Genomic DNA, 27,020 nt, shown 5'->3' on the forward strand with positions numbered 1-27,020 from the left:
TAAGGTCTATGTCTTGAACGAAAGCTGAAACAACTTAGGGCGTCTTTGTTTGTGCTCGGTCAACCGGGCTAACATGTCTCTCCTCATTACTTAGTATCCCACGCAGTGAGCGATCATATTCGGGGAGGGGGGGGGGGGGGGGGGAGGAAAATACGATCATAGAAGAAGGCTGGCTAGTCTGTCTTACCGTAAATCTGTCTTAAATCTTTTCCGCATTGGAACACTCTAGTCTAGTAACCAGGCCGAAAAAATGGCTTCATTTCCACAACATCACACCCTGGATATTTGCCTTCTCTGTTGTACCTTACAAAGGTTTGGTAATAAATGGCATGGAACTTACAATTACGATGACGATACTTTGCCGTCTCTGCTCGCTCCATTTCAGCGTCGATTGATAAGAAAGAGTGGGCTATTTGTATTCTTATTTGCTCTAATTAAGAATCAAAGAATCGAGTGTCATAGCTTTTCAGAATTCATGACACCACGGACTCTCGGGGAAAAACGATCAATATAGCCAAGAATAATCATGTTCTATTCGCTGTCCTTGGTGAAGTTACAAAGAAGTTAAAAAAGTCCAATAAGTCTTCTTCCCGCAGTCCCATATATTTATCCTTACCACAGTCTTAGACTTTTTTAATGTTCTAGGTGTATAGGCAAGAGCTAATAGAAATTTGCAAATTAAGCCGACAGAATTTGCTCCTAAGAAAGTAATAAAAAGGCAGTGATGCATGTTTGCGTACGATGTGTAGTCATGTGTTGCTTTCGTGTCAGTTGATGAATGCGTGTTACATAACATTTTGAGATTCTCAACCCTTGGGGAAGACAACGAGCTACAGCTTGTGCCAGCATGGGAGTGTTTACTTTCTCATAAGAAGAGTTAACATGGCTTACTTCAGCTAGTTTTCAGTCCAGACGAATATTTTATGTCTTAAACAGCTTTGCAGTTGAGTAGATAACAATTAAATTAATATTTCACTGAAATGACAAAGCCTCTCGCATTGCATCCTAATTTAGTAGAATCTTTGAATATTATCCAGGTATAGCTACAAAATCTACCAAAAATATATATAACAAATTTGCGACTGCATCAGGTAGAATCTGCTTTTGGAAAGGTAATACTTTCTAATCTATAGTGCTAATCTAAGTGTTGCATAAGTTTGCCAGTTTAATAATTTCAAAACATCCTGTTAACCATAGCCGTCGTACCATTCAAACAACTTACAGGAAAAGTGTGTTGAAAAAAAATGATGCACGGTATAAATGACAACTAGTCTGAATAAACTAATCAAGAAGACATAGTTTAATAAATTGGGTGCGATTCAAGCAATTAGAAATTGCCAGACGATAGTTTCGAAATTATTTACCTTCAGGACCTAATTAAAAAGCAGCAATGCTAATTAAAATGAAGCGATGCATAGAATGCTAAAATTTTCTTATGTGTTAGCTAGACGGAGAGTACATTGAAAGAATTCCATCACGCGAACTAAGTCTCGTTTTGTGGTAGCCTCAGCCTGTTGCAGACATTCGGTAAGTTGGGGAGCCCCGCAAAGCTGAAGGGCCACCGCAAGACAGACAAAGGGTTAATCCCTCACCCCAAATGCCTCACCATTTTTCCAATTTTCGTCCTTTGCGGTATTCCTCACCTTACCGAACGCCTAAAACAGGTTATGGCCGCCTCGCCATGAGTATAGGCCTGTGGACAGCATTTATAGAACTCAAATTTACTTTACTTTATTTATAGAACTCTCAGACAAAGAAACCCGAAGAAAACGTTTCTATTGAAAGAGCTCCCATCACGCGAACTTCCGTATCGCACAGTTACTAGAGCCACCTCACCATGTGTATGGGCTTGCAGACAGCGTATTGTAGAACTCCAACAAAGAAAAACCTAGTAAGTTGACGTCCTTCTGAATTTTGACCACATCCCGAGAGAAAATTCGCTGTATTCCAACACTGAACAATACACTAACACGCCTCGCTTCTTTTTAACCTGATTAATAATCATTAATTATCGCAAGTCAAAACAAGTTAGGGCGTCTTTGTATGAGCTCGGCCAACCGAGCTAACAGTGGAGAGGTTTCGTGATCTCGCCTCACCACTTAGCCTCCCACGCAGTCGTTTTAAAAGGTCTGTTTACCGAGATCTCCGTTACCCGGCTGGAAATCTTTTCTGTATTTCAACACCGTAGCCTGGTTACCGGATGGCCTGGATGGCATTAATTTGTCTTCTCTGTTGTACTTTACAAAGGTTGAGAAAGCTACAGTTGCGGCGAACGATGTAAACTCTCATAGCGCTTACTCAGGTTTTTATATCGTTAGCAGTCGATGTCATTTCAGCGTCAATATGTTTTTCACTGTCATCCAATTTTTTTTATAAGCAAAGGTTTGGTAAAAAATAAGTATGAAATTCAAGGATAATGATAGTTTTGCTGTCTCTGCTTGCACGAGTTCAGCGTTGGGCGACAAAGAGTGGACTATTTGTATTCTTTAATATGTAGTCTAATTAACAAGCAAAGAATCAAGTGTTCATAGCTGTTCAAAGTTCATGATCACGGACCCGCGGGGTTAAAGAAACGATCACATTACACACAAGCTAAGATTTTTCAGAGTTCCAGAAGATCTCCTAGGAATTTGCAAGTGACGCCGAGCCAAGTTTTTACTTTGCTGTGTGCAAGATGCCACTCACCACACGTGAACTTAAAATAGCTCTGGAAATCATGCATTGCGCGCGCAATCTACAGATTATTCACTAATCTGCTAGCAGATTAGTGAAAATTCTGTAGGTACGCTGATTGCCAGAATTAGCTGTAGGCTCTTAGCCAATGAGATTTAGAAGACAGGTAGTGACTACAACGTATAATAATTATGATTAGTATATACTAAACAAGTGGATAGTGCTTGTCGCGCGCGCTGATTGGTTAACATCAATAGACAGCACATGTGTAGCCAATCAGATTGCGCGATTACCAATAGATGGTCAGTGTGGTTATGCTAAAGAGAAAAAAAAACTGCCTTCGCGCGTCGCTTTGTTTACCGAAAGTGACGCATTTCTCCGCTAGTTATTCAACTTGTGTGGTATATACTAAAACAATTATTCACCTCAGTGTGGGTGATTGTGGTGGATATTTTTGTGGTGAATATCCAACACTATTCACCTCCACTTCGGTGAATAATTGTTAATTATTGGCACTTTTATTTTGTTGGTTTGGCTTGGTAGGTATTGAGAATTTCAGTCAGTTAGTCCAATATTATCCACGTACAAGTTTTGTGACGCATATATATAAACCGTAAATTTCGAGCACTACATAATACGTATGTACCAGCTAAATAAAACTTACGTCTTCATTTGTGGCCAAAATGTGGACCAGAAACAAAACAGGTAATAGAAACAATCCTCACAGTGTCCGTAGGGACAGTCTGTAAACGCTCTTTCTTTATTATTCACCACTGAATGTTTTTTCAGCTGAAAACGACACACCCATAGCCTGAAATGATTGTAGCTTCATTACTATAGTTGTAGCTGGTGGGTGGCAGAGAGGTTTATTTGTAGACTGTGTTAGTTTCTTCGGGTTTATATACTATGCCGGAATAAACTTCTCTCTTGGCCAAAACGCACGACAACACCACCTCTCTTCCACACTGAGACCTTCACCGACAAATTGGAAACTGTTGACGTAAACTACCCCTGTCACCAAAGTGTTGAAAAAAACTAGTGCAGCAGCAGTACAAAAATGAGAAAGAAACCGAAACCAGGTGACCAACACCATGAAAATCACGATAAAAACATTTACCAAAACAAGAAGCCATGGCTACCTGACAGTAAACTTGTCTTCGATTCCACAGAAAGGTAAGTAGCCAAGATATGGTCTGCCAAGGATATCACCAGCCCCCGATGCCAGCACATAGAGCAGATATTGGTTTCTTGGAGTAACTGCTGCATATTATTATGTACGATAAACATGTTACAGTAAATAGACGTAAAATAGCTCTAAATTGCTTAAAATCATGCTGTAACAAAAACAAACGAAACCATTTCATGTTCCATCAACTTTATTTAGAATTTACGCTTTTATTTATCGCTCAAAAGTTTTTCGTTTAAAACCCATATAAACTCTTATATTTCAAAAGGCCGCCATTTTACTTGAATATATGCAAATTTCATGCTTGGGTTACCTGTGGTTATCCCGCCAAAACAATTGCATTACGTAATGGTGACGTCGTGACCAAATATAGACTACCTGTAATGGTCGAGCAAGACTGGAAACGAATATCTTGCTGTTTGTAATTTGTAATGGCGGATGGGAAGTCGCTGAACGACCTCAACAATCAAGAAAATAGCTCTTCCTCTCCAACCTTAATGGCTGCTCAGGGTGCCGAAGGTGGCAATAGAAGCAGTACTGCATCAGACATGTCGAATATTCCAATAGACGAAGTGATGAATGTCCCCAACGTTGAAGTTAAACATGCGCCATTCCAGTCGCAGCCCAACCTTCGAGGCGAACTAACGCCGGAGCAAGTCAAAGAGCTTGGCGTAAAAATGAGGCAAGAACAAGCAAAGAAGTACTTTTCATTGAGGGTAAGAACGTCTGTTCTATTTTTTTATGCGAAATAAACTTAACTTGCAAAGTTTTCTGAGTTGTTTTCGAACGACAACTTTTAATACGCAGCTGTTTTGTACTTTTGTAACACAAAAGCTTGGCCATGGTTGCAAAGACATTTTATACATGTACACGCGACCTCAACAAGGACTACAGTTTAGTTGCCCTAGAAATTATTAATTGTTCGCCGATTTCCTCTCGATTATAGTCAACTGTTACCAATGCTTTCATACTCATAGCGGTAGTCGCTGTCGACTAGTTGTTGAGTAGTGTACTTCGATCTCTGGTTTGTTTGACCTGCACATCTGAAGTTTATTGCCTGACAGCTTATTTTTAAACCGTTTCTGTTCACGCTTTATAGTAATTACACGATTAAGCTTAAATGTGTAGCGTTTTTGTTTGTGGAATCGATTTTGCCAGTTCTGAGGCACATTTTTGTGAAATTGGGTTTTGCATGCAGTTAGGTCATTACTTATTTATGACAATCTTGTCATCAATGCGTTGGAAGAGATCAAAAATAGAAATTATTCAGGGTTTTTTTCTATTTCATTATTTGATTTCATTGTTTGATTACTTGAATCTCCTTATAAGTGGATATTGTATAAATGTAACTCAAAATTCTTGGAACTCGCATTTAATTAATAGTACCAACATATGTAGCAATCTGTACACGTTTGTATAATTTTATATTTCAAGCATGGGACTATGTTTTGTTGCTTGTTTTCCACTTGACTATAACTCTGGCAAGTCACCACTACTGCTATATCCATCCACAGCCAAACCACCTTTGATTAGTACAGTGCATTTTAGCAATGTCAGGCTATTATTAGTGGCTTCTTATCAATACCAACACCTTCATTGCATTTTCATGTGGCACTAAATCGTGGTGACACTCCCTTTAAAATGTATTTTTCTGATGAACTAGGATATATTTTTCTTATATTAAAACAAATAATAGGAAAGGTTGTACCTATATGTGATATTTTCTTATAATGTTTGGAATATCACTTGCAAATTTTATTATTTTCAAATGCCAGTCACAACTTGTGCTTCTAAACTTTTAACTTTCAAAAGTGATCAACAAATTAATTCTGTTATTTTTGAAATAAAATCTTGATTACTATGGCTTATATTCTAAATAGTTAAGGTGAAAGCCACAGTATGTCATTTCCCTTTCAAGAGCAGAGCTCAAGCCATAGTGGAGGGTCCTCTGGACCATTTGAGAGAACAAAATGACATTTTGATCTTTATTGGGTTATCCCAGAAAAAATCCACACCCTCCCGACGGATGGCAACATTTTTTAACCCCCCCTTCCGCCCGGATTTCCCAGATCGCTAGACCCCCCTCCCGCCCGGATTTCCAAGCTCAAGAACCCCCCCTCCCGCCCGGATTTCCATTTTTTTAAAAGGCCCTAACTGGACACAACAGGCAATACAAACGACGCAACCTTTCTTCCAAAAGATCCCTGTTTATTATAAGTTTTAAAACTGGGCTAATGTTGCGAATTTTGCTGGTCAAATTTCAACGATCGCACGTGTGTTTGTGTGACCTCCGGCACACTCTCCTCTAAAATGCCACTTGTTTTTTTCGTCAAACAACAAATGTACAAGATAAGAAATATGTAAGTCTTAAAAATTATGTAAATGTAAGAAAAAACACAGTGAAAAAAGTCCTTAATGCGCTAATAAAGAAAAACTATAATTTCAGTTGTCGGTGACAAGGCGGCCTAAATTGGCGCGTGTTTTCGAGTTCGTGTTTACAAGATCGAGTTCTCGCTAGTGTGACACTTCTTAAGCTTAGCAATAAAGCCTTTTGAACTACAATAATTTTAAATTTTGTTACCTATATGGGTGTGTAGGTCAACTGGAGCTCTTGCCTTTCTTTCAAAAATTTAAGTTTTCATGCGTATTAAATGTCCACGGTTCTTGCTTTCTTAAACTTGTTAACATATCGATCGTAAGACATGGATTAATTCAACTTCAACTTCAACTTGGAAGTAGCCAAATAATACACAAATTGTGTATACACATGTTAGCTCTAGCCAGCAATAGGAGTTCTCGGGTTGGCTAAAAAAAAAAACAGAAAAGTGCAGCCGGACCGATCGTCTTTTCTTCGCATTTTTGAGGATGTTGCAAAGCACGGGCGCGGGTGGCCTGGGTACCGTAAAAATGTTCCAGGCGTTGCATGCTCGGTCGAAAGTGTTTTTTTCCGATCGTAAAGTTGTTGTTATCCATTTATCGCGCTGGTTCTTCATGAATAAAAGGACCTATGAAGGTAGACTTGAAGCATATGAGGTAAGAACACCATAAAGTGGAAGACTACAAGATTTTTCGATACAAACTTCTTCTTTTAAGTGGTAAAACATATTGATCGAGTCAAAGTTAAAAGTGACCCCCGAGGAAGAATTTTTAGGTTCAGACCCCCCCTCCTGCCCGGATTTCCCGAGCCATTAACCCCCCCTCCCGCGAGAATTTCCAGTTTGCCATCCGTCGGGGAGGTGTGTATTTTTTCTGGAATAACCCATTTAGTCTGCAGTCATTATTTGGTAGCTGTGCAATGCTTTTACCCACTGATGGCTGCTTAAACAAAAAAACTGCATTGTTTTCTGAGATTTAGGCCAATCATAACTTCACCAATAAAATGTCATGTTTATTGTGACCCTGGCGTCCAAAACCGCAAACCTATGACAGTACACATGTACATGTATGTGGGTTTTGAGTTTTATTTAGCAGCTTGTCGGCAAACAGTAATTGATACTTTTCTGATAAGTGTTAAAGTTGCTGCAATCAAAACAATTCGGTTCTGGTTTGAGCAGCCATTAGCGGAGAGAAACATTGCAAGATTACCCAAATAACTACATGGCTACACGGGATAAAAGAGCAAGGTTAAGACAACATTTTTTGTTCACTCGTATGGAAATTTACATGTAGTCCCATCAATATTCCGTCAATCATAATTAACAATTATTCGCCGAAGGCGAAGTGATTATTGTTGAATAATCAACAATAATCACTGAGCCTGAGGTGAATAATTGTTTTAGTATAATTTTTAGAGGTGATCATCAAGAACTAAAAATATAACGATAGCAAACAAGAAAACAGCAAACACAAGTGTTCGCTTGCATACAGTGTAAACCAGTTTAATTCATCGATTGCAATCAGAATTTATCAAGTTAAAGCAATAAAACAGAACAAAACAAACACTATGAGAAAGATAGATGTCCGGTACCTTTGCATGATTGTTGATGACTTCTAAGCGAATGTGCGAATCCTCTCGAAAATGAGTAGCTCCGGTGAGAAGAGAACTATTAAAATAAGTTTGCTCAATCGATCTGACTGAGTTTCATCGATCGCCAAAACCGCCGTACGTGTTTACGATCATTTCTAATGCCTTGAGAACCATCTCTTGAAACTATTTTCAGTCCAAAAGCCTTGGTAGTCATTTTTCAAAATTCCCAACGTTTTAAAAACCCATGTCTTGGACTGGTTTCTTTCAAATCAAAGAAATTTTCATTCAGCAAAAGCGGCCATGTTTACTTGCCTGGATGTCAAAGGTGGCTATAATCACCTTGCGCGGGGTGATTATAGCCTCATAAGCTGAGCTTCTCGACCAATCAAAATGCTTCAATTCTTATAATCACCTCTGAAATTATACTAACATCAAATATTAATATCTATTCTTTACACTCTGATCAAGAATAGCTTTTCCTATGAGTGGGATGCTAGCGTTGATATTTCTTTTAAAATGTTTTTTGATTTCTTTTTTAATAATTGACTTATTTATTTAATTGTTAATGATATTCCAGGATGGGGCTTTTACTAATGCTGTGGAGGAATGCAAATTGTATTTGGAAGAGAGTGATGGAGAGCTCTTGAGTTCGTGGCTTTTAAGCGAGTGAGTCCATGTTTGTTATCAACGTGTTACCATTTTAATCCCTTATAATGTTAGAACACCCTCTATGGCAATTTTTATCATCCTTTAGATTGTAGCACAGAGCTAGTGTTGCTGGTGTATATATTGATGCAAAGGAAATGCAAAGTAAATGAAAAAAAAATAGTTGATCTGAATTTGAAAAAAATAATAATATTGAGCAAGTAGTGAAATATGTTTTAAACAACAACGTGCATGTAAATTGTATAAACCCTGCCCGTGAAACAGTGGTCCAAGAGGCACTGTCAACTCAACCAATTAGTTATACAACTAGAATTAACTACTTATATATCATTTATTTTTAATGAGTTTTAATAAACACAGTACAAACTAATGTCCTTTGCTTACAGAATTGATCACTGGGATCATGAAAAAGAAAAGATTGTCCTGATCACAAAGAAATCACTTTGTCTGGTCAAGTACAATTTCATTGGTTTGAAAGTTGATGAGATGAGAAAGATTCCATTGATAAAATGTGACAAGATTCAGGTTGGAAGATTTGTGTATCCCAAGAACACAATGATGATGTGAGTACAACATAACTTAATATATAAATTGCATAAATTGCATAAATCTGTCAAGTCTAGGGGTTAAAACTATGTTTTGAGCATGGGGGGGGGGGGGGAACTTGGTAGAAACAAAACAACTTTTTTATTGTAATAATACTTTTTTAAAAATGGAACATTTTCACAACAACAATGTTCAAAAAATGCGGAAATGGTAAGCTTCATGTACACGGCAAAACAGAGTCTCACATTTCTCACACCTTTTTAGTGCAAAATGCAATTTTTTTGAATGCTATTAGCCTTGTCATTACATGTACATTCACCATATTCATAAATGGCAGAATGCACAAAAGATTTTGGGGCAAGTACATGAGTTGAACCTTAAATTTTTTAAGAGAATAATAATTAAAGGAATGTTATCAGTGACTGTTAAAGAAAAAGTTGCTAGTTGATTTTGCTAGTTACTTGTGCCTTGTTGGTTTAACTTGACAACTAAGCATGAGAGTGGCCATGTGCTGGACCCCTATTATGTATACCCTAACTTCTGTTCCAAGCTCTCATGCCCTATATACATGTACATGTATTCTCTATGTGTAAATCCAACTCTCTCTCTTGGAAGGATGTTTGTATACCACTCATACATAGATTGGGGTGGGGCTAGATTTCAAGCCGGCAAAGGCTAAGCAAGTATTACCCACTGTCTTTTCAGTCCGCGGCACTTCCAAACTGGTTTACGTGTCTACTTTGGCAAAAACACAACTCCCACATTTCTCCAGAACTGGAATCCATGGTCACATGCCATCCCCTTTGTCACGTTTTGTTGGCACAGAGGAAACGATGTCGTGAGTGATCTTCCTGAGCACATGCAGCTTGACCCGTTCCAGGAATCTCTTATCTCGGCCATCACCGATTCCCATAATGCACTTCAGGAGGGCGTGGCACAAGAGTCTCTTGAGGTTGTGCAAAATGAGCCAATAGTGATTGAAGTGTATTGTGGGATTTCGCCTATAGTTTATAACTATGCCATCTGGGGGTTCAATCGTGACCGGGGAAAGTTTGGATATTAGGACATGCCCTTGTCAAGGAATGTTTTTAAGACGACAAAGACGCAGTTGGTTTCCTGGCTGGCTTTTTTTCCAATGTAGCAAGAACTTAATAGTTTTTATTAGAATCTATTATTAGACTCATACTATTTACTAATTTGCTTACCTATACTAATTTGCCTTTACCTATTTATTGTAATCAACACCGAGCCTTGTCAGATGGTAAAATAAGTTAATACAATACTAAAACATTTCTTGAGCTAAGTCTTAGCCATCTTAATTATTGCAATCAACTTGAGTGCGGAATTATAAATTAACAAACTTTCAACTGGTATAACTTTACAAAAGACATTTTAAGGAGTTTCCATTAGAGGTTTTGGTAGTGTAATAAATAAATATGTATATGGAAGGTATTGGCACAAGACTTTAAATGAAGACATACTATGTAAATTAATCAAAAAGTGCCAAATTCAGATTTTTAGGAAACATTAATTATAGGAAACTCAGGTAACCTACGATGTAATACTTTTCAGTAAGTTATTTAATGTAAAAGAGTGATAGTTGAGTGAAATATTGTAAATGTGTGTAATTAGGGCTCTGTTAACTTTGCTTGTGTTAGTATAAAGATACAATCATGTTCTTATTATAAATGAACTTAATAAACTAAAGAAATGTAGCTTCCTGTCTTGGACTCCAGTGGCTCATCACATTCTCCGTTTACGTGACATGGGTTCCAGTCTGGAAGCAGTGAGCAAAGCCCCTTTTGTCACAGGTTTGAAACAATCTTTTTCTGCAATTTTCAGCCCTTTTTTGCGCCAAGTCACGGTGGACTGCAAGTGTCAGAAATTGAAAGAGTACACGAAATTTTGTCAGAAGTGAAACTGTTGGCTTTATAATCACTGACCAACGAAGTTTTAAAATTCAAAATCAATAAGTCATTGTGTTAAGCAAGGGCTTACGGCATTCACGGCCAATTTTCTCTTCTTTGTAGGGTCACCGGTTATGGGGAAAACAGCCCTCACAGCAAACAGTTGGGCGTGCGAATTTTCCTCTCCCATCATGAACCTGGCTTCTTCCAGACGTGGAACCCATGGTCAGCTGACATGCCTTACATGTCATTCACCAGTCATGTGCGGAGCTTGCTCATGGACTCACCACCCGATCACTTCCAGCACAGCTTGTTCAGCAAAGCTCTCATTCAAGCCATTACTGAAGCTCGAGAAACTGTCCCAAACCAGGAAACACTGGACAGTTTTGAAGTGGTAGAGGGAGATTTAATGATTTATATGTATGTGGGGCTGACTGCCATGGTTTATAATCAGAGCAAGCTGGGATTTTGTAAAGACCGTGGGAACATTTTCTTTTAAGCTTATCTTTCGTTGGTATCGGGAAACAAATTCTCTTTTCCAGTTCCCATACATTTCTTATAGTTTAAGTTGGGAGAAACTGGACATCTATCCAGTCGTTTTCTATTTTAAATTTAATTTCTTTGTTGCCATGATCTGTATGCCTGATTTGCTGATCACTTGTATGGCTGAAGAGATTATTTATGGAAAGTATTGTGTGACCAGAATGGCGTGACTATTGTATTGATGTCTGTTATATGTATGTGAGACTTGCGTGACTGGTAAATTTAGTGATTTGATTGTTAGTGTTGGAAAGCAACAGTAGGAGTAAAATAACGGAGTTGCGACAATCAGGAAACACGGTTGAGAAAATAGTTTTGTAATAAGATACACGACAAAGACAGGAAATTGTCTGATTGCGCATGAATGAGCCATCCTTAATCAGAAAGAGATCAACCAACTCTCCGTCAGAATACAAGTTTTTGTTTATTGCAGTTTTATGCTTCAAGGAAGTTGTATCGTTTAAGGCATTTCCCATGTATGGCCAGTTCGTTTATTCCTGTTTTTTTTTTTTGTTAGAAAAATCGAGTCCAGTAGTGAAGAATGATCCTGTATGCTACGTAAAGGCCAGAATCATTCATGATAAGTACATATTATGGGGTTATTTTGACCAAAACAACAAATACCGTAGAATTCCGGTTATAGGCCCTGGGCTTATACAACTTCGTAAGGGGTTTGGGGTGGGCTTTAAGCGGAGGGGCTATATCCGGGAGGGCTTATAAGCGGAAGAAAAAACGTTTCAAAACGAGCCACGGGAGTGTTGATGGAAATACGTTTTTAAGTTTAAAACACATAATAAAGCAACATTTAGCCCTATTCAGTACTGTCATCTGGTAGAGGGGGGCTTATATCCGGGGGGCTTAACCGGATGTATTTTTTTGTTTCCAGGATGATGGGCCAATAACCGGGGGGGGGGGCTTATAACCGGAATTCTACGGTATTTGGGTAGTGAATACTTATAGGGAAGTTGTTGAGTCGAATGAGTTGCATCAAGGTGTATTTTTTACAGTGACTTTTGCATTCTTGTGGTGAAATATAGTGTATCCGAATTTAAGAGAATTCAATTCTAGTTCTTAAAGGTAATGAATTAAAGAAAACGTGACTGGCTGAAGCTTTTGTTCGATTGGAAAAAATATGGATTATTATATCAGAACGTTTTATTATTACAGTATAAAGATTAATGTGTGAGAGAGAAGAAAAAGTGGAAAAAGTTAACACGAGATAATTGAACAATTTTCTGTCTGTATGCGAGCTTCTGATTAATGAATACTGTCAATAAAAAAAATGGCCTAAATAACCTGCGTTAAAATCTTTTTTACATTTACGGGTTGGTTGTAATTGATTAAATGAAACGATAGATTTTAAACACTAAATAAAAAGGGTATTGAAATTAGCTTTTAAAATAGACGTGGGGGTGGGGGAAGAGGGTCATAGAGTATAGGAAAGTTTGTTACAATACAGTAAACTGAGTGGAGCCCAGCTCTTCGGACACTTGGTTATTACGGATTGTTTGTCCCGACGAAAAGCTCATACATTTTCTCTTACATTAACGCACCGGTTAATTTTAGCATGGATTACGTGTCATTGTACCTGTTAGAAAACGAAAACTTTCTCTCGGTTCTGAATGTGTTTCAAGATTAGTATACCGGCGTATTACTCACCTTGAACTGTCTCTCCTGGAAAACAGTTGCCTGACTCATTTAATGAGCGAAAGGTTTCTTCAGTTTGAAATAAAGTTACAATTAAAGGGACTGTGTCATGGCCAAGTTAAGTTTATTTTAATAGGCCTTACCACGGTTTTCGACACCATTTTGACGAGTAGGCAAAGCGGGTAGAAATTACAGTGTTTGTATGGGAATCCGACGGCAAATATCTTCTACAAAGATTGAATTCTGGACAACTTATGAATTGTAAAGTTAAGATACAAGACAAAAGTTTTTATTGGCCGAGTTTGAAGGATGTAGCTTGGCTAGAAAGCGTTCAGCGACGTTTTTAATTTCCCATACATTTGTTTATATTTTTTCCCGCATGATTGACGCGGTTCGCGGGGAAAAATTATAGACATGTATGGAAAAATTAAAAACGTAACTTAACGCTTTCTAGCCCAGCGACAACCTTCAAACTTGACGAATAAAAACTTTTGCCAAACATTTTAACTTTACACTTCATAAGTTGTGTAGAATTCAATTTTTGTAGAAGATATTTGCAGTCGGATTCCGGCCTATTAAGTTTTGCCGAATACTTGCCATGAAACTTACTGTTTGCAAATAAATTAAATTTTATGGATCTCAATGATAAAACCATATAGCTTCATTGCAACCAAAAGTATCTCCCGGGCGTTATAATTTAGAGTTTCAAGCAAACGAGACTAACTTTGAAAACTCGGGTTCAGGCCAACAATATTTCGACTAAAATCCGTGACACAGTCCCTTTAAGCCATAAGACATGGTTCTGTTGCCCTTCAATTACACCCCTCTGTAACAGACCCAGTGGAATCCGACCCAGTGGATTATTTTCCCCTACCCAGTGAAAATTTAGTCTCCCCGATACCCAGCGAATATTTTGATTTTACCCGCCTATTCTTGTGCTTCCCCAGTGACTGTGCGTTGTGACTTATGTCGAATAAACCTACTTTAGAAACGAGCCCAAATAAGCCGACCCAGTGGGAAATTGGCCAACCCAGTGACTTTTTCAGATTCCACTGGGTCTTTACAGAGGGGTGTTCAATTGTATGTTCTCGTCTGCGCCCGTATCTATAAAACGTGTCCACGACGTTCATTCCCAGATCCCGGATAATACGGAAACTTGCTTGGCCATATCATGTTCGTATTACGGGTATTAACCAGGTTCGACTATACATTTGAAATGAAGATTACCCGGAGAGTAAGTTATTGTAGTTTTTTAACTATTCTTTTTCCGATAAATGTTTATTTTTAATGTTTCAAGGCCATAATGGTATGCACTAAAGCCTGGTTTTCACTAGCGACGAAGCACAAGCGCAAGAATTACAGCTCTTATTTCACCGTACAAACGGCTTTGACTCACAAGCAAAAGCACAAGCGCATTGCAGTTTTATGCTTGTGCTTGTGCTTGTGGCAAACACAAGAACAAGGATCAAGATTTTTCCTTTTTGCGTGATTGCGCTTATGCTTGCGCCTGTGCTTGCGTCGCTAGTGAAAACCAGGCTAATAGGGGTAAAGTGGCCCAAAGTCTTTATTGCATTTAGCGACTAGAAGTGTCGCAACACCCTGGATGGGATTCCTTCCGCATCAGGTTACCCCCGATCATTTTGGCAACATTGCATTACGTGTGAAATTGCACAATGCAGGCCCAAAACAGCTCTTTTAGGAGCCACCGCAAATATGAAAGTCATGAACAACACTGATATCTACTTAACCATGAAATGTTAGATAAAGTTTGTATTAACATTTAACACGCTAAATAACATAGCGGCACATCCCATCAAGGAACAATAAAACGTGTCACCTCAACTTGTCTCTGCTACATTTGTTTGTACTTGTACATTTATATATAAGCTGCAAGAAATCCTGTCGAGGACGTTTTTGTGTGTGCAAATGGTGAAGCCGAAAACAAGGTGGTCTTTAAGACGTAACGGTCACGTCAAGTTTGGTCTGGTTTGCTTGTATTGAGAGCCCAGTCTACCTGCCTACACACGTACACTACCAGATCCGGCAATTTTCCCATGAAGTGTGACACGTTTGCTGGAAACATGTTTCAGAAGAGGTGGGTAATTCCACTAGTCTCTAGTTCCAACATCTACGATTTCCATACAAACTGGTAGTGAACGAGACTGATAAGTTATCTAACCTTTAGATCTTTTTCTCTTTGACTGAGTTATGCGCACAGAGAGCAAGACCGTTTTCCATTACATTTTGCCGACGGGTCCATCTGGACAGTAGCAAATGGTTGTCAACGGAGATCATTAGTCCAACTTTTTTCCGGGCCGACAAACATGTCAGCTCACCTCGTTACTTTTATTTTCTGCGTGTCTGAGGTAACTCTAGCCCAGGCCTGCCTGGATCGCTTCTACGCCTCGCGACATGAAAACCCAAGGAGCCTTCACGAGAGAAGATTTCTGTCTTTTTCTGATTCTTCAGTTACCAACGGCATTTGAAGCTGGTTATTGCGATGGGAACGGAAATTATTTACAATGTTCTTTACTTTAAGAAACGAAGGAACTTGACTTGACAAGCATAGCTCAATGAAATGTCTGCGGAATCCAGCGGTACAAGTCGTTACGTACCTACTGACGTCAAAGGAATTTCTTCAACTGAAGTGGAATCATTGAAATTTCTGCTGGCCCTTGAACTGATAACAAAGGCTGAGTGACTGGCCTGATTAAAGGGCATTACCGCGTTTCTGTTACGGTACCTTCGCCACGTTTTCAGCAAGCTCTCACGAAATGATTTATAGGCGAAAAAATAAATTAGCGGGTTATAGAAAGTGGACGTCTTGGCGATAAGAGCCGGAATAGCGGCGACCAGAGTCGAGACGTTTTCGGCGGACACAAATGCTGCGTAGAACGACACCACAGCGTACGGCGTCCACGCCAAAAAGAACCCAACAACCATGACCAGAGCGATCTTTGCCATCTTCCACGATGCTTGGACGGTTTCCATGGTAGCAGCGGCGTTTTCACCCCAGATCTTTTGTGCGTTTCGTGTCATGTAACGAACGTTCAAGAACACGAAGGTGTAGCAGAACACGATTAAAGCAAGCGGCCCGAAGTAGAAGAAGACGAAGAGGCAAACTATGTAAGATGTATCCACAGAGCGCTCTGATTGCCATCGGAGGGAGCAGGCAATGTCACCAGCTTCTGGAACGTACGCGGACCAACCCAGTAGAGGAAACACACTCCAGATGAGGGAGAAGGCCCATAAAAAGCCAATCACTATTAGCATGCGTCCCATGCTATGTTGGGCTTCCATTGGTCGAGTGATCACCAAGTATCTGTCTACTGCAAACGCTGCGTGATGTAGCATGGCGCCCAGGCCCAAGAAAGTGGTAACAAAACCATAAAAGGTGCAGGAGGTATCACCGAACGCAGAACCTGAAGCATTGGCAGTCCCTCCCATGGGATTTGCCACCGCTCCTATCAGCCAATCAGCAATGGCTAAGCTGAGGACTAGCAGATTGGCGGGAAAAAGGAGTGAGTGGTCCATGATGAACGTGAAGATGACGATTGAGTTGAGGGAGAATGAAAGAAATCCAAAAAGGAAGTAAATAAAGGCGATAGTGTGGTGAACTGTTGGGCTGAGGACCAGTTGAAGCCTCTGCATCCATATTTCGTGTGAGTATGCTGTCTGAAAAAGTAGGTACTCGTTTCAGTCACTTGATTCTATTGTCTTAGCTTGATCTTTGATCTGAAACAAAGATAGTTTGAATTAATTGCGAGTTTCGATTTGTCTTGACTTCTTCCTCAAATTTGGTCACAGACATGTTTATATGGTAACATAACTTTGAGTCGTCCGACTGATTCGTTCAGTTATCAAATTTATAATTCAAACAATCGCATTTTCGCTGCACCGAAGCGTTTTTTGCTTTTTTTTTCTTAATCGAAGGCTCTCATATTTTCTCTTCTACTCACCCGCTGAATACGAATAGCCGGCGTATTAATATGTCTTAACAAGTTCAATAGACATTTCAAGAGGTTGCATTGTTTATTGTATTGTTTATGTACTGTACTTTTTTAACAACACACCCAGTTCCATTCACTCGCGAGAAAAGCTTTAAGATTGTAAAGATTGTTAATTGTTGAAAAAGCGAGAAATATAAAAGAGTTTTCAGTGCGTAGAGGTTCCCTTTACTTATAATGGCCCCTCTATAATGGTTCATCCAACATCTCAAATAGTTTACTGAACCGATTGTGATAAAACATTAAAATAAGTGGTACATGTATACAGCTGCTTTTTATTCAATACTCAGCCACGGTTGTTGCATCTCTGTTTCATCTCATAGTTCAACCTTCGGGTTGCAAAGTTATATATATAAATAAACTATCTATCTCTGTCAAATCTCTGGCTTCGTGATGTGTTCACAAACTTCAGTTACGTACAAAAACTTCAGGTTTTCAGCAATTACCCATTTTTAGCAAATATGGTAAATGGACTAAGGTGTAGCTACAATTTTGTCATCTCAAAACATAAAAGTTGCAGATCTCAGATCTATCAGTTAAAAAGGCCCGTCGTTTCTCAGCTCAAAGTTAAACCTTGTATAAACCCTTCATACAGCAACAGCAAAATCCAAGTTTAAATTTACCACCACATTGTTTTTTTTCCAAATAGTTTTGGTTTTTCCAACCATTTAATAACTGAAAGAAAGCGACACTAAGAAGTACGTTGACGCATTAAAAGGGTTACGTCACAGAGAACGCATCTTGAAAGATTTGGCCATTTTTTCAAGTTTGTCGTTCGTAATCTGTCTTAATCTTCGTCAGTCAAAACCATTCTTGTTTATTTGGGGGTCTTATTACTCTGTTGGTATTTTCCCATGTTAGAAAACTAATACTTCAGTTAAGGTTTCCTTCAGCTTCAATCTAATCAGAAAATGACTTAAACACGATGACATAGCTCCTTTAACAGAAAAAAAACTTTCTAAACTGGAGTGAAAAAAGCTGAGTTTTAAGATGAGAAAATAAAAAAAAATTAAGGTGATCCCTGCACGGCTTAAAGCAAGATTTTTTAGAATTAGCTTACTAAATATAAATACGTGCTAATGTGATAAACTGTTCGTGTCCTCTGACTTCTGTTTTGTTCGATGGATAAGTAGGACATTTCCGAGTTTCTTTTAACTCTCTTTTAAAGTGACTCCTGGTACAAACCCTTTCATATGAAATATAAATTTTACTCGCCGTCTATTTTCGTGCAAATGATTATACTCAGTTTTGTGATCATTTGAAAAGTTTTGCACATGGCTTCGTTTCAAAACTGAGGCCAAACACAGCCTGGAAATGGCCTATTGTGCTGCTTTACTACGGTTTGTAATATGACTAAAACATGCTTGGCTTAGGAAAATCCGATAAATATACGGTGTATACTTTATTTGACTATGTTAACTATACATGTTAATGCGGTTTGCGCGCAGATGTTTTGTAAGACTTGCCTTTGCAAATGTACAATTAGAATAACTTGCAAATTGTTTTGAAATAGATAGATGTCTGAGTAATATTACTGGAAAAGAAATGCTATTTTCAGTTTATATCTCAAAAATTCTTATATGTTTGCACAGCTGAATTTATGTTTGCATATTACCCTCAAACGATGTCTTCATTTTTCTCAAATTTCATACTGGTTCTGAAATTTTTTCAAGGTTTTACACAACGCCGCTTCTTAAACGTAAACTATGAGTTACAAAGACAAAATAACAAAATAATTTAAATAAGCAATGTATTTGCTTATAGAAGTAAACCCGACTTTCGAATTCCTTGCTTGTGGGAAAACGTATCTAAACGCATGTCAAGACGCTGACAAAGCCAAACGAAAGAGTTTTGAGTTTAGTTTCAAATGATCAGCTAAAAGATTGTTATAAAGCAAATCAACATTTTGAAGACACCATTTCTAAAAAAAAAACTGCAGTGATTTTCATAATCTTGAAAAAAATCTATTTGAAGGTGATTTACGAGCTGCATTATTGATAGGCTTAATTTTTGTGTTGAAGGCTTCCAAATGCAAAAGAACAGTATTTCTGACAGTTTGTCGTAGTTCATTAACAATGGTCAACAATGGCTGGATTTATCGCATGCATTGCTTAAACAATCCAACAACCGAAATTGAACTTTCGTGCATTATTGCGACAACATTAGGCCAAGAAATGAACTCAGGTTGTTAAAAAGCTATGAACACCCATTAGATTCCTTAGTCTTAGTTTTAATCAAACATTTTGAGCCCTGATGACCAAACATCTTCCACATTGATGTTGTTAGGTGTGCTTTATGTAAAAATATAATTGCAAAGTACGATAAAAGAGGTAAATATAGCAGTTTTAAGTCTTCTAGATAAATGTTAAAAAGTTATTCTACTTGAAAGCTAAAAAAGTAAAGATAAGGTAGATGATCTTCTTACCCCAAACTCTAATACGGTGATGATTTTTCCGGCAGCGGCAAAGCGAGTTAAATTTTCACTTTTGCATCGATCTTTAATAATCTGTAACAAAAATAAAAACATAAAAGATAACTAAAATAACCAGCCCAAAAATTAAAAGCAAATTCCATGAACTAGCTTTGATCCGTGCAAACATACCGACCGACTGTCTTGAAAACGTCACAGTCTGCAAACTAAATATTATACCTTTAATCTGTAAGGATAAGTTAACATCCAATGAATACAGAGCACTGATTATGCCTTCTTTGTTCAACAAATTTAAAATCTCTTACAAATCCCCTTTGTCTCAGCTGGGGTATAAAACCGTAATCTAAATATATAAGCGAAGAAAAAGCATGTCATAGAAATTTAGTATGCATTTGCATAAAAGGTGGAGACTTCCAAATCGGATTTTTTTATTTATTATTTTTCAATTTATCTAACAACACCGAATTGTGCTGTTTTGGGAATTAGTGAATTCAGAGCAAAAGTTGAAGTTTCTTTTTCATCTAAAGTAGTATAAAAAACCATAAACTTTGAGATTTTTAATGATTTTTAAGATGTTTATAAAAGAGGCAAAACGGGATGACGAAGGTTAATGGGTTTACACGAAATAATTTACCTAACAACGTCGAATTGCCCATTTTCGGGAATTAGTAAATTCAGAGAAATACCTTTATTTTTTCTTTCATCTAATGTAGCCATAAACTTTGAGATTGTTTAACGATTTTTAAGATGTTTTCAAACGAGGTAAATAGGGAAAATAAAGATTAATGAAAATTGTTAAGTTTTCATTTAAAGTAAACAATTTTGAACTTGATGAACAACAAGACAAATTGCTAGCTATTATCTGAAGTGCTTTCGTTTCCTGTAGACCGAACATAACTGTAATCTTTTTTGACCTTAAATATAACCAGCTACCGACAAGAAACAAGAAACTTTTGCGTACAGTCTTTAAAATTTTAATTTCTCGGTAAGCATTAGCAAACAAACACCATGAAAATAATATGTTGGGCCATCCGATTGCATTAAGCGGCTGTCAACTCTTGTTAAGCCCTTTTCTAATTGTCAGTTTCAAATGATATACAATCCAACTAGCTTAAACAAACGTGCCAGTTTAACCTTCATTTGTCTAAATATGTAACCAATTTTATGACTTAACGCATCACAAAATTTTGCTTGTTAACGCCGTTGTTGCAATGCTTGTTTCAGAGTCAACCGACTTGAGCCGGCTGATAGAACAGTGGCTTTAAAATCAGTATAAGAGAATGAATTGTCAGTTTTATACAGTTTGGGCGCAGAGCACACTGTTTTTCAAACTGTAGTTAGAAATCGGCTTTGCGTGTGGCTTCGCAAGTATGAAAAGTAAAATATCGTGTTTGCAGAGCTAGAAGTAGGTAAAATTCAAAGATGATTTTACTAGCTTCCTTGCTGCAAAAAATACAAATCATTCGCAATTATATTCTAATCAAACCTTAAACATCTGTTGAAAAAGCGACAGTTTAACAAGTTGATAAAAGAATTACCTCTGTGTGTTGGAGTCCAATGATTGACCAAAATTTAAGGAAATTAACAGGTCCGGAAATATGACTTCTGCACAGTTTGTGGCAGAAGACTTAAGGCAGGCTTGTTTGGCGGAAATATGTGCTTGGTAAAACACGGTAATGTGCTAGCACTTTGACAAATAGGCATAATGGGTAAATTGTGGCGGTCTGCTATGTAAGCTGAATATCTAAAACTGACCCGGATTAGATCAAAAGGAAAATACTTAATGTGCTCAATGCGGCTTAATGTGTGCATTTTAAAATGAACCCAAATAACTAAGTAAATTTTCGCGTTTTTGACATGATTGATTGACATGATTGACATCCACCATAACTTAATTTTTTGTGTAGATTTTTGCTTGGAAGGCCACGTGTCATTTATAACCGCTTCAACTTTACTTCTCAAACTTATTAATAATTCATCAAGTTAAAACACAGAAAATCATAACCGTGAACGAAATTGAATATCCAGTCTTAATATGCATAGATTTTTACGATTTAATTTCTCCGTTTGCTCCTCAGTTTTTGATTCGATTGAGAAGATGAATCAAACACACGAGACAGTGTTTCATCGGCTATCCAAACACCTCGAATTCCGTCAAAAATGCTCCGCTGCGCGTCGTATTTTCAACTCTCCTCTCGGTGTTTGGATATCCTGATGAAACACCGACTTTTGTGTTTGATATATTTGGTAAAATGGTGTCACTTTTTCCCCAAATTTATGACTCTTTTGTACTCTTGTCAGTGATGCAGTTCTCCGTAAAAACTGGAATTTAGTTGAAGTTATTAATTAATCTCGGAGCGCGTGTTAAAGCTCAACATCATCTTTTTCATGTTGCTGGCAGAATGATTAAAATAGCTTATGTTTAGTTTGTTAATAGTGAATGAAAAGGAACATGTATTTTGACTTCACCTTGAATTATTCCCTATGGGATGTTTGAATACATGACATAATTTAATTTGATTTCAGAAAAAAAAAATACATTCCCTTTTTGAAATGTTGACAGGGAAAACAGAATTGTCGGAAACTTCCATTGAATGACCAGTCACGTTTTTCGATGATTTTAATAAAACTTAAGATAAGAGCCATTAATGTGTTGCTTCTCGGCTTGAAATTTTTTGACTATTTTTAGAAACGATCGAAATTTGAATTAAGAATCAAAGAAGTTGTGAAAGTTGCTCTTATTCTTATTTCTCATTTTCCATAAATTCTACTCGTATATTCAGATATAGTTTGTATGAGTTGAGTGTCATTCTTTTTTGAGTGAATTGTGTTCCTTCCGAGGAAGTCTTTACGTGCGCAATTACCAGTGACAAAATTTGGAAACACCGCATCAATTAGGCGAAGAAAACTTTCTTTTCTTGAAATAAGAAGATGTACTTCTCTCAGAACTAATCCAGTATTCAATTAAGATTTAAATTTGACCTTGGTCATTAATACTATTATTGCAATAGTTTAGCCAAGAGGTAAAATCAAGACGTGTTAAAAAGGCTAGAAAAGTTTTTACAATGGGAATTCGAAAACTGTGTGTGATAGTTGAGAAAATAGTTTTCATGTCCAGATAAATTAAAAAGTTCAAGTTTTCCTGGTTCACATTGTAATGGTCAATTTTGAGACCTAACATTCCAAAGGTGATGTGTTGGTGTGTACATTTAATAGTACGTCAAAAATGTTATTCATGAAATATTATTAAAAATTGAGAAAAAAAAAACCTTAAACAAAGCTGTTTCCGCTTTTGAAGGTGAATTGTGAAATGTATGTTTTGAGAAAAAATTAAAAAATCTCACATACACAAAAACTCCAGGAAAAGTTCACTTATAAGCTGGACGTTATATGGAAAAGAATAAAAATACACAGAAGACTTAAACTTTCATAACATTTAAGAAATGATGATTTAAAAAATTGCGCACAACAGTGGAGAAAATATGTCATTTTGCTGCCATAAAGATGCCTTAAAGAAGTCGGCAAACTAAATAGTTGACCTTTAATCTTCCACTAAATACTGAGGAATAATTTATACTCTTCTTTGTTCGTCTAATGAATGGTACCTCAAAACTAACTATCCGCATTAAAAGACCAAACAGACAAAATTTACGATGTATTTGCATAAAACTTAAAGCGTTGCAATTCCATTTTTACCCAAATGTGACACTAGGGAAATAGGTAAAAATAGAGAAATACTTCCAGTGCTATTTTGTTACCAAGTTTAAAATACTTTAAAATAATACATTTTCCACAGAATACCAAACAATCCAGAATCTAATAAAATTTAAGTCTTCATTCGTTTGTGTTTAGTGCTCAAATTATTCAATTAAGCCCAAAGATTACTGACAACCAACAGAAAGGTAAAATTTAGTGTTAAGATTTTTTTTTAAACTAACATAAATAGCCATTAGAGCTAGCACACTTAAACCTTTAAAAATTACCATTCGAATTTTGGCCTCATTTTACTTTTATAGGCTTATATTTATCGCTTGCTGTTCTTAATTTCAGGTGCCATTTCAATGGTAATTTCAATCTATAAGCCTGCGTAAAGAAAGAGTGAAGATTTTTTTGAAACAATTCGCTGGTAAATGGACGCTTGAAAGCACAAAAATTATAAAGAGAGAACTACCTTCAAAATGAATCTGCTTGCATGTGACAAATAGTGTTGCTTAAGATGTTGAACATTGAGGTTGATGAAGATGTTGATATTTGTTATTTTACAAAAGCGTACAGGCTCTACAAGAGATTTGTCTCCAATTTATGACTTTACACATCACAAATTTGCGCTTTTTACGCTGTTGTTGTAATGCTTGTTCTATAATCAATCCACTTGAGCCGGCTGATGTAACTGGCTTTAAAGTCAGTATAAGAGAATGATCTGTCAATTTTATATAGTTTGGGCTCAGAACACAACAATTTGTTTTAATCTGTAGTTAGAAATCGGCTTTTCGTGTCGCTTCGCAAGTATTTAAAAAGAAATATTTTGTTTGCAGAGCAAGAAGTAGGTAGAATTCAAAGATAAATTACAATCACTCAGTTCTCTTACTGCCAAAATATAAAAATTAACCTCGAAATAATTTGGGTTTAATCAAACCTCAAGTATTTGCTGATAAAGCGACAGTTGAACAAGTCGATTAAAGAATTACCTTTAGTACGTGTTGGAGGGAAGAACGCCTGTCCAGTGTTTACCAGAAGTTTTAACGAAATTGAAATGTCCGGGAATTTCACTTCTGTGTAGTTTGTGGCAAGCTTGTTTGACGAAATATGTGTGCTTGGTAAAATAGGCAAATGTGCTAGCACTTTGACAAACAGTCGTTTAAGTATTTGTGATTAAAATAATGATAATCTTTTCTTGAATGTGTAAATTGTGGCGGTTTGCTACCTACGGCAAATCTCTAAAACACGCCCGGCGTATATCAAAAGGAATATACTTAACGCGCTTAATGCGGTTTTATGTGCGCATTTTAAAATTAACTCCGATAAAATGTGTATTTCAAATGCTTTATGCTTATATTTAAAATATTAAGATGTCTGAATAACATTGTGAAAAGAGAGTGGTTTAACTTTTTTCCTTTTAAAATCTTCTTTGTTTAAGATTTTTTGCACACATTACCGGCCTCAGAGCTGTCTCAGAATTCTCAAGTGCATGGCATTTTTTTCTCCACTCGTAATTTTTTTATAAGTGCAAAAGTAATTTTGTGCGTCCGAATTTGTTTGAAATTTTTGTGGTCATTCAATTCGAATGATCGGTGATGAATCCGACAATATTCTTAATTTAAATTCGAAGGATTGAAATATATATAACTTTAGTGGAGTAGATACAACTGAGATTTCCGGGATTTTTTCGTGCTAGATCTAGACAAATAAAACGTGCCGAAATAAACATAGTCTACCAATCGAAAAAAAATGCCGTTACAAATAGAACAAGATTTGGAGGAATTCTTCAAGTCTGACTCGTCAAATTTGTTCATCCGGTCACCTGGATGTTTTCTAACAGGGAATTTTTAATATATTCTCGAGTCTGGAGACGACTGAGACAATTTTCCCGTTTTTCACCAGAAGGTGCAGATGACTGACATCCACCAAAACTCAACTTTTCTTCTAGACTTTTTACTCTAAAGGTCACGTGTCATTGATAACCGCAGTAACTTTTCGTAAAACTTTCCCACTTTTATCCACAAGTTTATTGCTCTTGCCAGTGATACAGTTCTTTGCAAAAACCGGACTTAAGTTGAAGTCATTAATTAACTCTCGCCTTTGAGGGCGTGTTTTGAGCTCAACATAATCTTATGTAGCAAATAAAGCGTACGTTTTAAAGACAGCATCCGCCAGGACTTCGACTATAAAGTAAACACAATTATGTTTCAAAATTATTTTATATCTTATTGCAAACTACAAATATCTCATCAAAATAAATAATTTCTAATTAACAACACCAAACAATTTTCGAAGCTCCACTGAATCGCTTTAAACAGAGACGAATTTACAAAATAGCTACAGGTGAGATTTTACCAAAAGTTTACATGGTTCTTGTAAACTTTGAAATTCATTTAATCGGGCTCTGATAAAAAAAAATATATTTTTGGTGTTATCACGAATAATTACTTACATCTACATCTTTAGCCTTTTAAAAGGGTAGAAAATGATTTAAATTGTCCTGGGACTCGATTTTTGTCTAACTAAAATTAATATTACTCGATTTCCTGATGAATTCCGTCTTAAACTTTTGATATTTTTTTGTCATGTAATATTAATACAATGAAGAAAAGGAGGGCTGACATAACTGGAGAAACAATTGGGGGAAACTTAATTCTCATACTAAGATTTCTCTTCATGACAATAATATTAAAAACCTTAAGGTTTTGATACCTGTTCCAAAGATAAAAAAATATCAGCAATGCAAAAAGGAAATAGCTTATGTTTAAAGGTGATAAAAGTGAACAAAAAGGTACGTTTACTTCGACGCGACCTCAGTTTACTTCCTCTTTTCAAAGCAAGTTAGTCAAAATTGCACCAGTTTGTTTGCTGAAAGGTCTCGGGTTTAAAACTACGGACCTTTTTTTAAGAAATTATCGAAATTTAAATTCAGGCGTAAGGAAATTGTGGACGTTGCTCTTATTATTATTCTTTTATTCTCCATAGATTCTATTCGTATGTTTAGATATTCTGCATGGGTAAAGTGTGTCATCTTTTGAGGGAGTGTGGAAGGAAGGAATCGCCACGACACATAAAATTTCTCACCTGAGCAATTCCTACTGGCCAAATTTGGAAACGCCTACATAGAGTTCGAAGAAAGAAACTTTCTTTTCTTGATTCAAGAAGATTTATTTCTGTCAGAACTAATCCAGTTTTCAATAAATATTCAAATTGGACCTTGGTCATTAGCCAAGAGATAAAGTCAAGATGTCTTAAAAAGGCTAAAATAATCTGTTGTTTCTTTTAATGGACGATTTTGAGACCTGATGACAGAAAATCTCCACAGTAGATTTTTTGAGATGTATAAACAGTGCGTTAAAAGATGTTAGAGAAGGAAAACGTTTTAACTTTTGAAGCTAGGTAAATTTGACACTGCTGCTGTTTTTGCGAAGAAAAGTGAGGAAGATTAAAGATCTCACTTACCTCAAACTTTAGTTAAATTTCACTCGTCAGCTGGTCGTAATATGAAACAGAAAAAAGAATACCAAAACTTCTAGCCTAATAAAATGATTGGAAAAAGTAAGCACAACAGTGGAAAAATATATACCGTCTTACTGACTTAAAGAAGTCGGCTAACTAAATACTAGACCTTTAATCTTTGATGGAAACCTTCCACTAAATACTGAGTAATAATTTATACTCTTCTTTGTTCGTCTAATGGAAGATACCTCAAAACAAATATATCCGCGTTGACTGCAGGCCAAACAAACGA

General features: G+C 36.9%; 2 protein-coding genes across 3 annotated transcripts; one reads left to right on the forward strand and one right to left on the reverse strand.

Moving 5' to 3' along the window:
* Nucleotides 1-4,275: 4,275 nt before the first annotated feature.
* LOC144658087 (tumor protein p63-regulated gene 1-like protein) lies at nt 4,276-12,780 on the forward strand. 2 transcript variants are annotated; one of them, XM_078518409.1, is made up of 5 exons: nt 4,276-4,575; nt 8,404-8,492; nt 8,879-9,055; nt 11,069-12,121; nt 12,451-12,780. In XM_078518409.1, the coding sequence occupies exons 1-4, from the start codon at nt 4,291-4,293 to the stop codon at nt 11,442-11,444; spliced, it is 927 nt and encodes a 308-aa protein (XP_078374535.1). In that variant the 5' UTR covers nt 4,276-4,290; the 3' UTR covers nt 11,445-12,121; nt 12,451-12,780. The 2 variants fall into 2 exon arrangements, with proteins under 2 accessions (XP_078374535.1, XP_078374536.1); XM_078518410.1 differs by lacking the exons at nt 11,069-12,121; nt 12,451-12,780 and adding an exon at nt 9,744-10,753.
* Nucleotides 12,781-15,012: 2,232 nt separating this feature from the next.
* On the reverse strand, nt 15,013-26,829 carry LOC144656900 (melanopsin-like). The gene is made up of 3 exons (XM_078517147.1): nt 26,732-26,829; nt 19,565-19,645; nt 15,013-16,867 (listed from the first exon to the last, which is right to left on the reverse strand). The coding sequence occupies exon 3, from the start codon at nt 16,781-16,783 to the stop codon at nt 15,740-15,742; it is 1,044 nt and encodes a 347-aa protein (XP_078373273.1). The 5' UTR covers nt 16,784-16,867; nt 19,565-19,645; nt 26,732-26,829; the 3' UTR covers nt 15,013-15,739.
* Between the last annotated feature and the right edge of the window lie 191 nt (nt 26,830-27,020).

The sequence above is a fragment of the Oculina patagonica genome, chromosome 6, assembly GCF_052425735.1.
Source record: "Oculina patagonica isolate OP01 chromosome 6, crgOcupat, whole genome shotgun sequence".
NCBI classification, from domain to species: domain Eukaryota; kingdom Metazoa; phylum Cnidaria; class Anthozoa; order Scleractinia; family Oculinidae; genus Oculina; species Oculina patagonica.

Coding starts and splice junctions, on each gene's coding strand:
- LOC144658087 (XM_078518409.1), top strand. CDS start 4,291: ATGGCGGATGGGAAGTCGCTGAACGACCTCAACAATCAAGAAAATAGC. Junction 4,576..8,403: donor AGAAGTACTTTTCATTGAGG/GTAAGAACGTCT, acceptor ATGATATTCCAG/GATGGGGCTTTTACTAATGC. Junction 9,056..11,068: donor CCCAAGAACACAATGATGAT/GTGAGTACAACA, acceptor TCTTCTTTGTAG/GGTCACCGGTTATGGGGAAA.
- LOC144656900 (XM_078517147.1), bottom strand. CDS start 16,783: ATGCAGAGGCTTCAACTGGTCCTCAGCCCAACAGTTCACCACACTATC.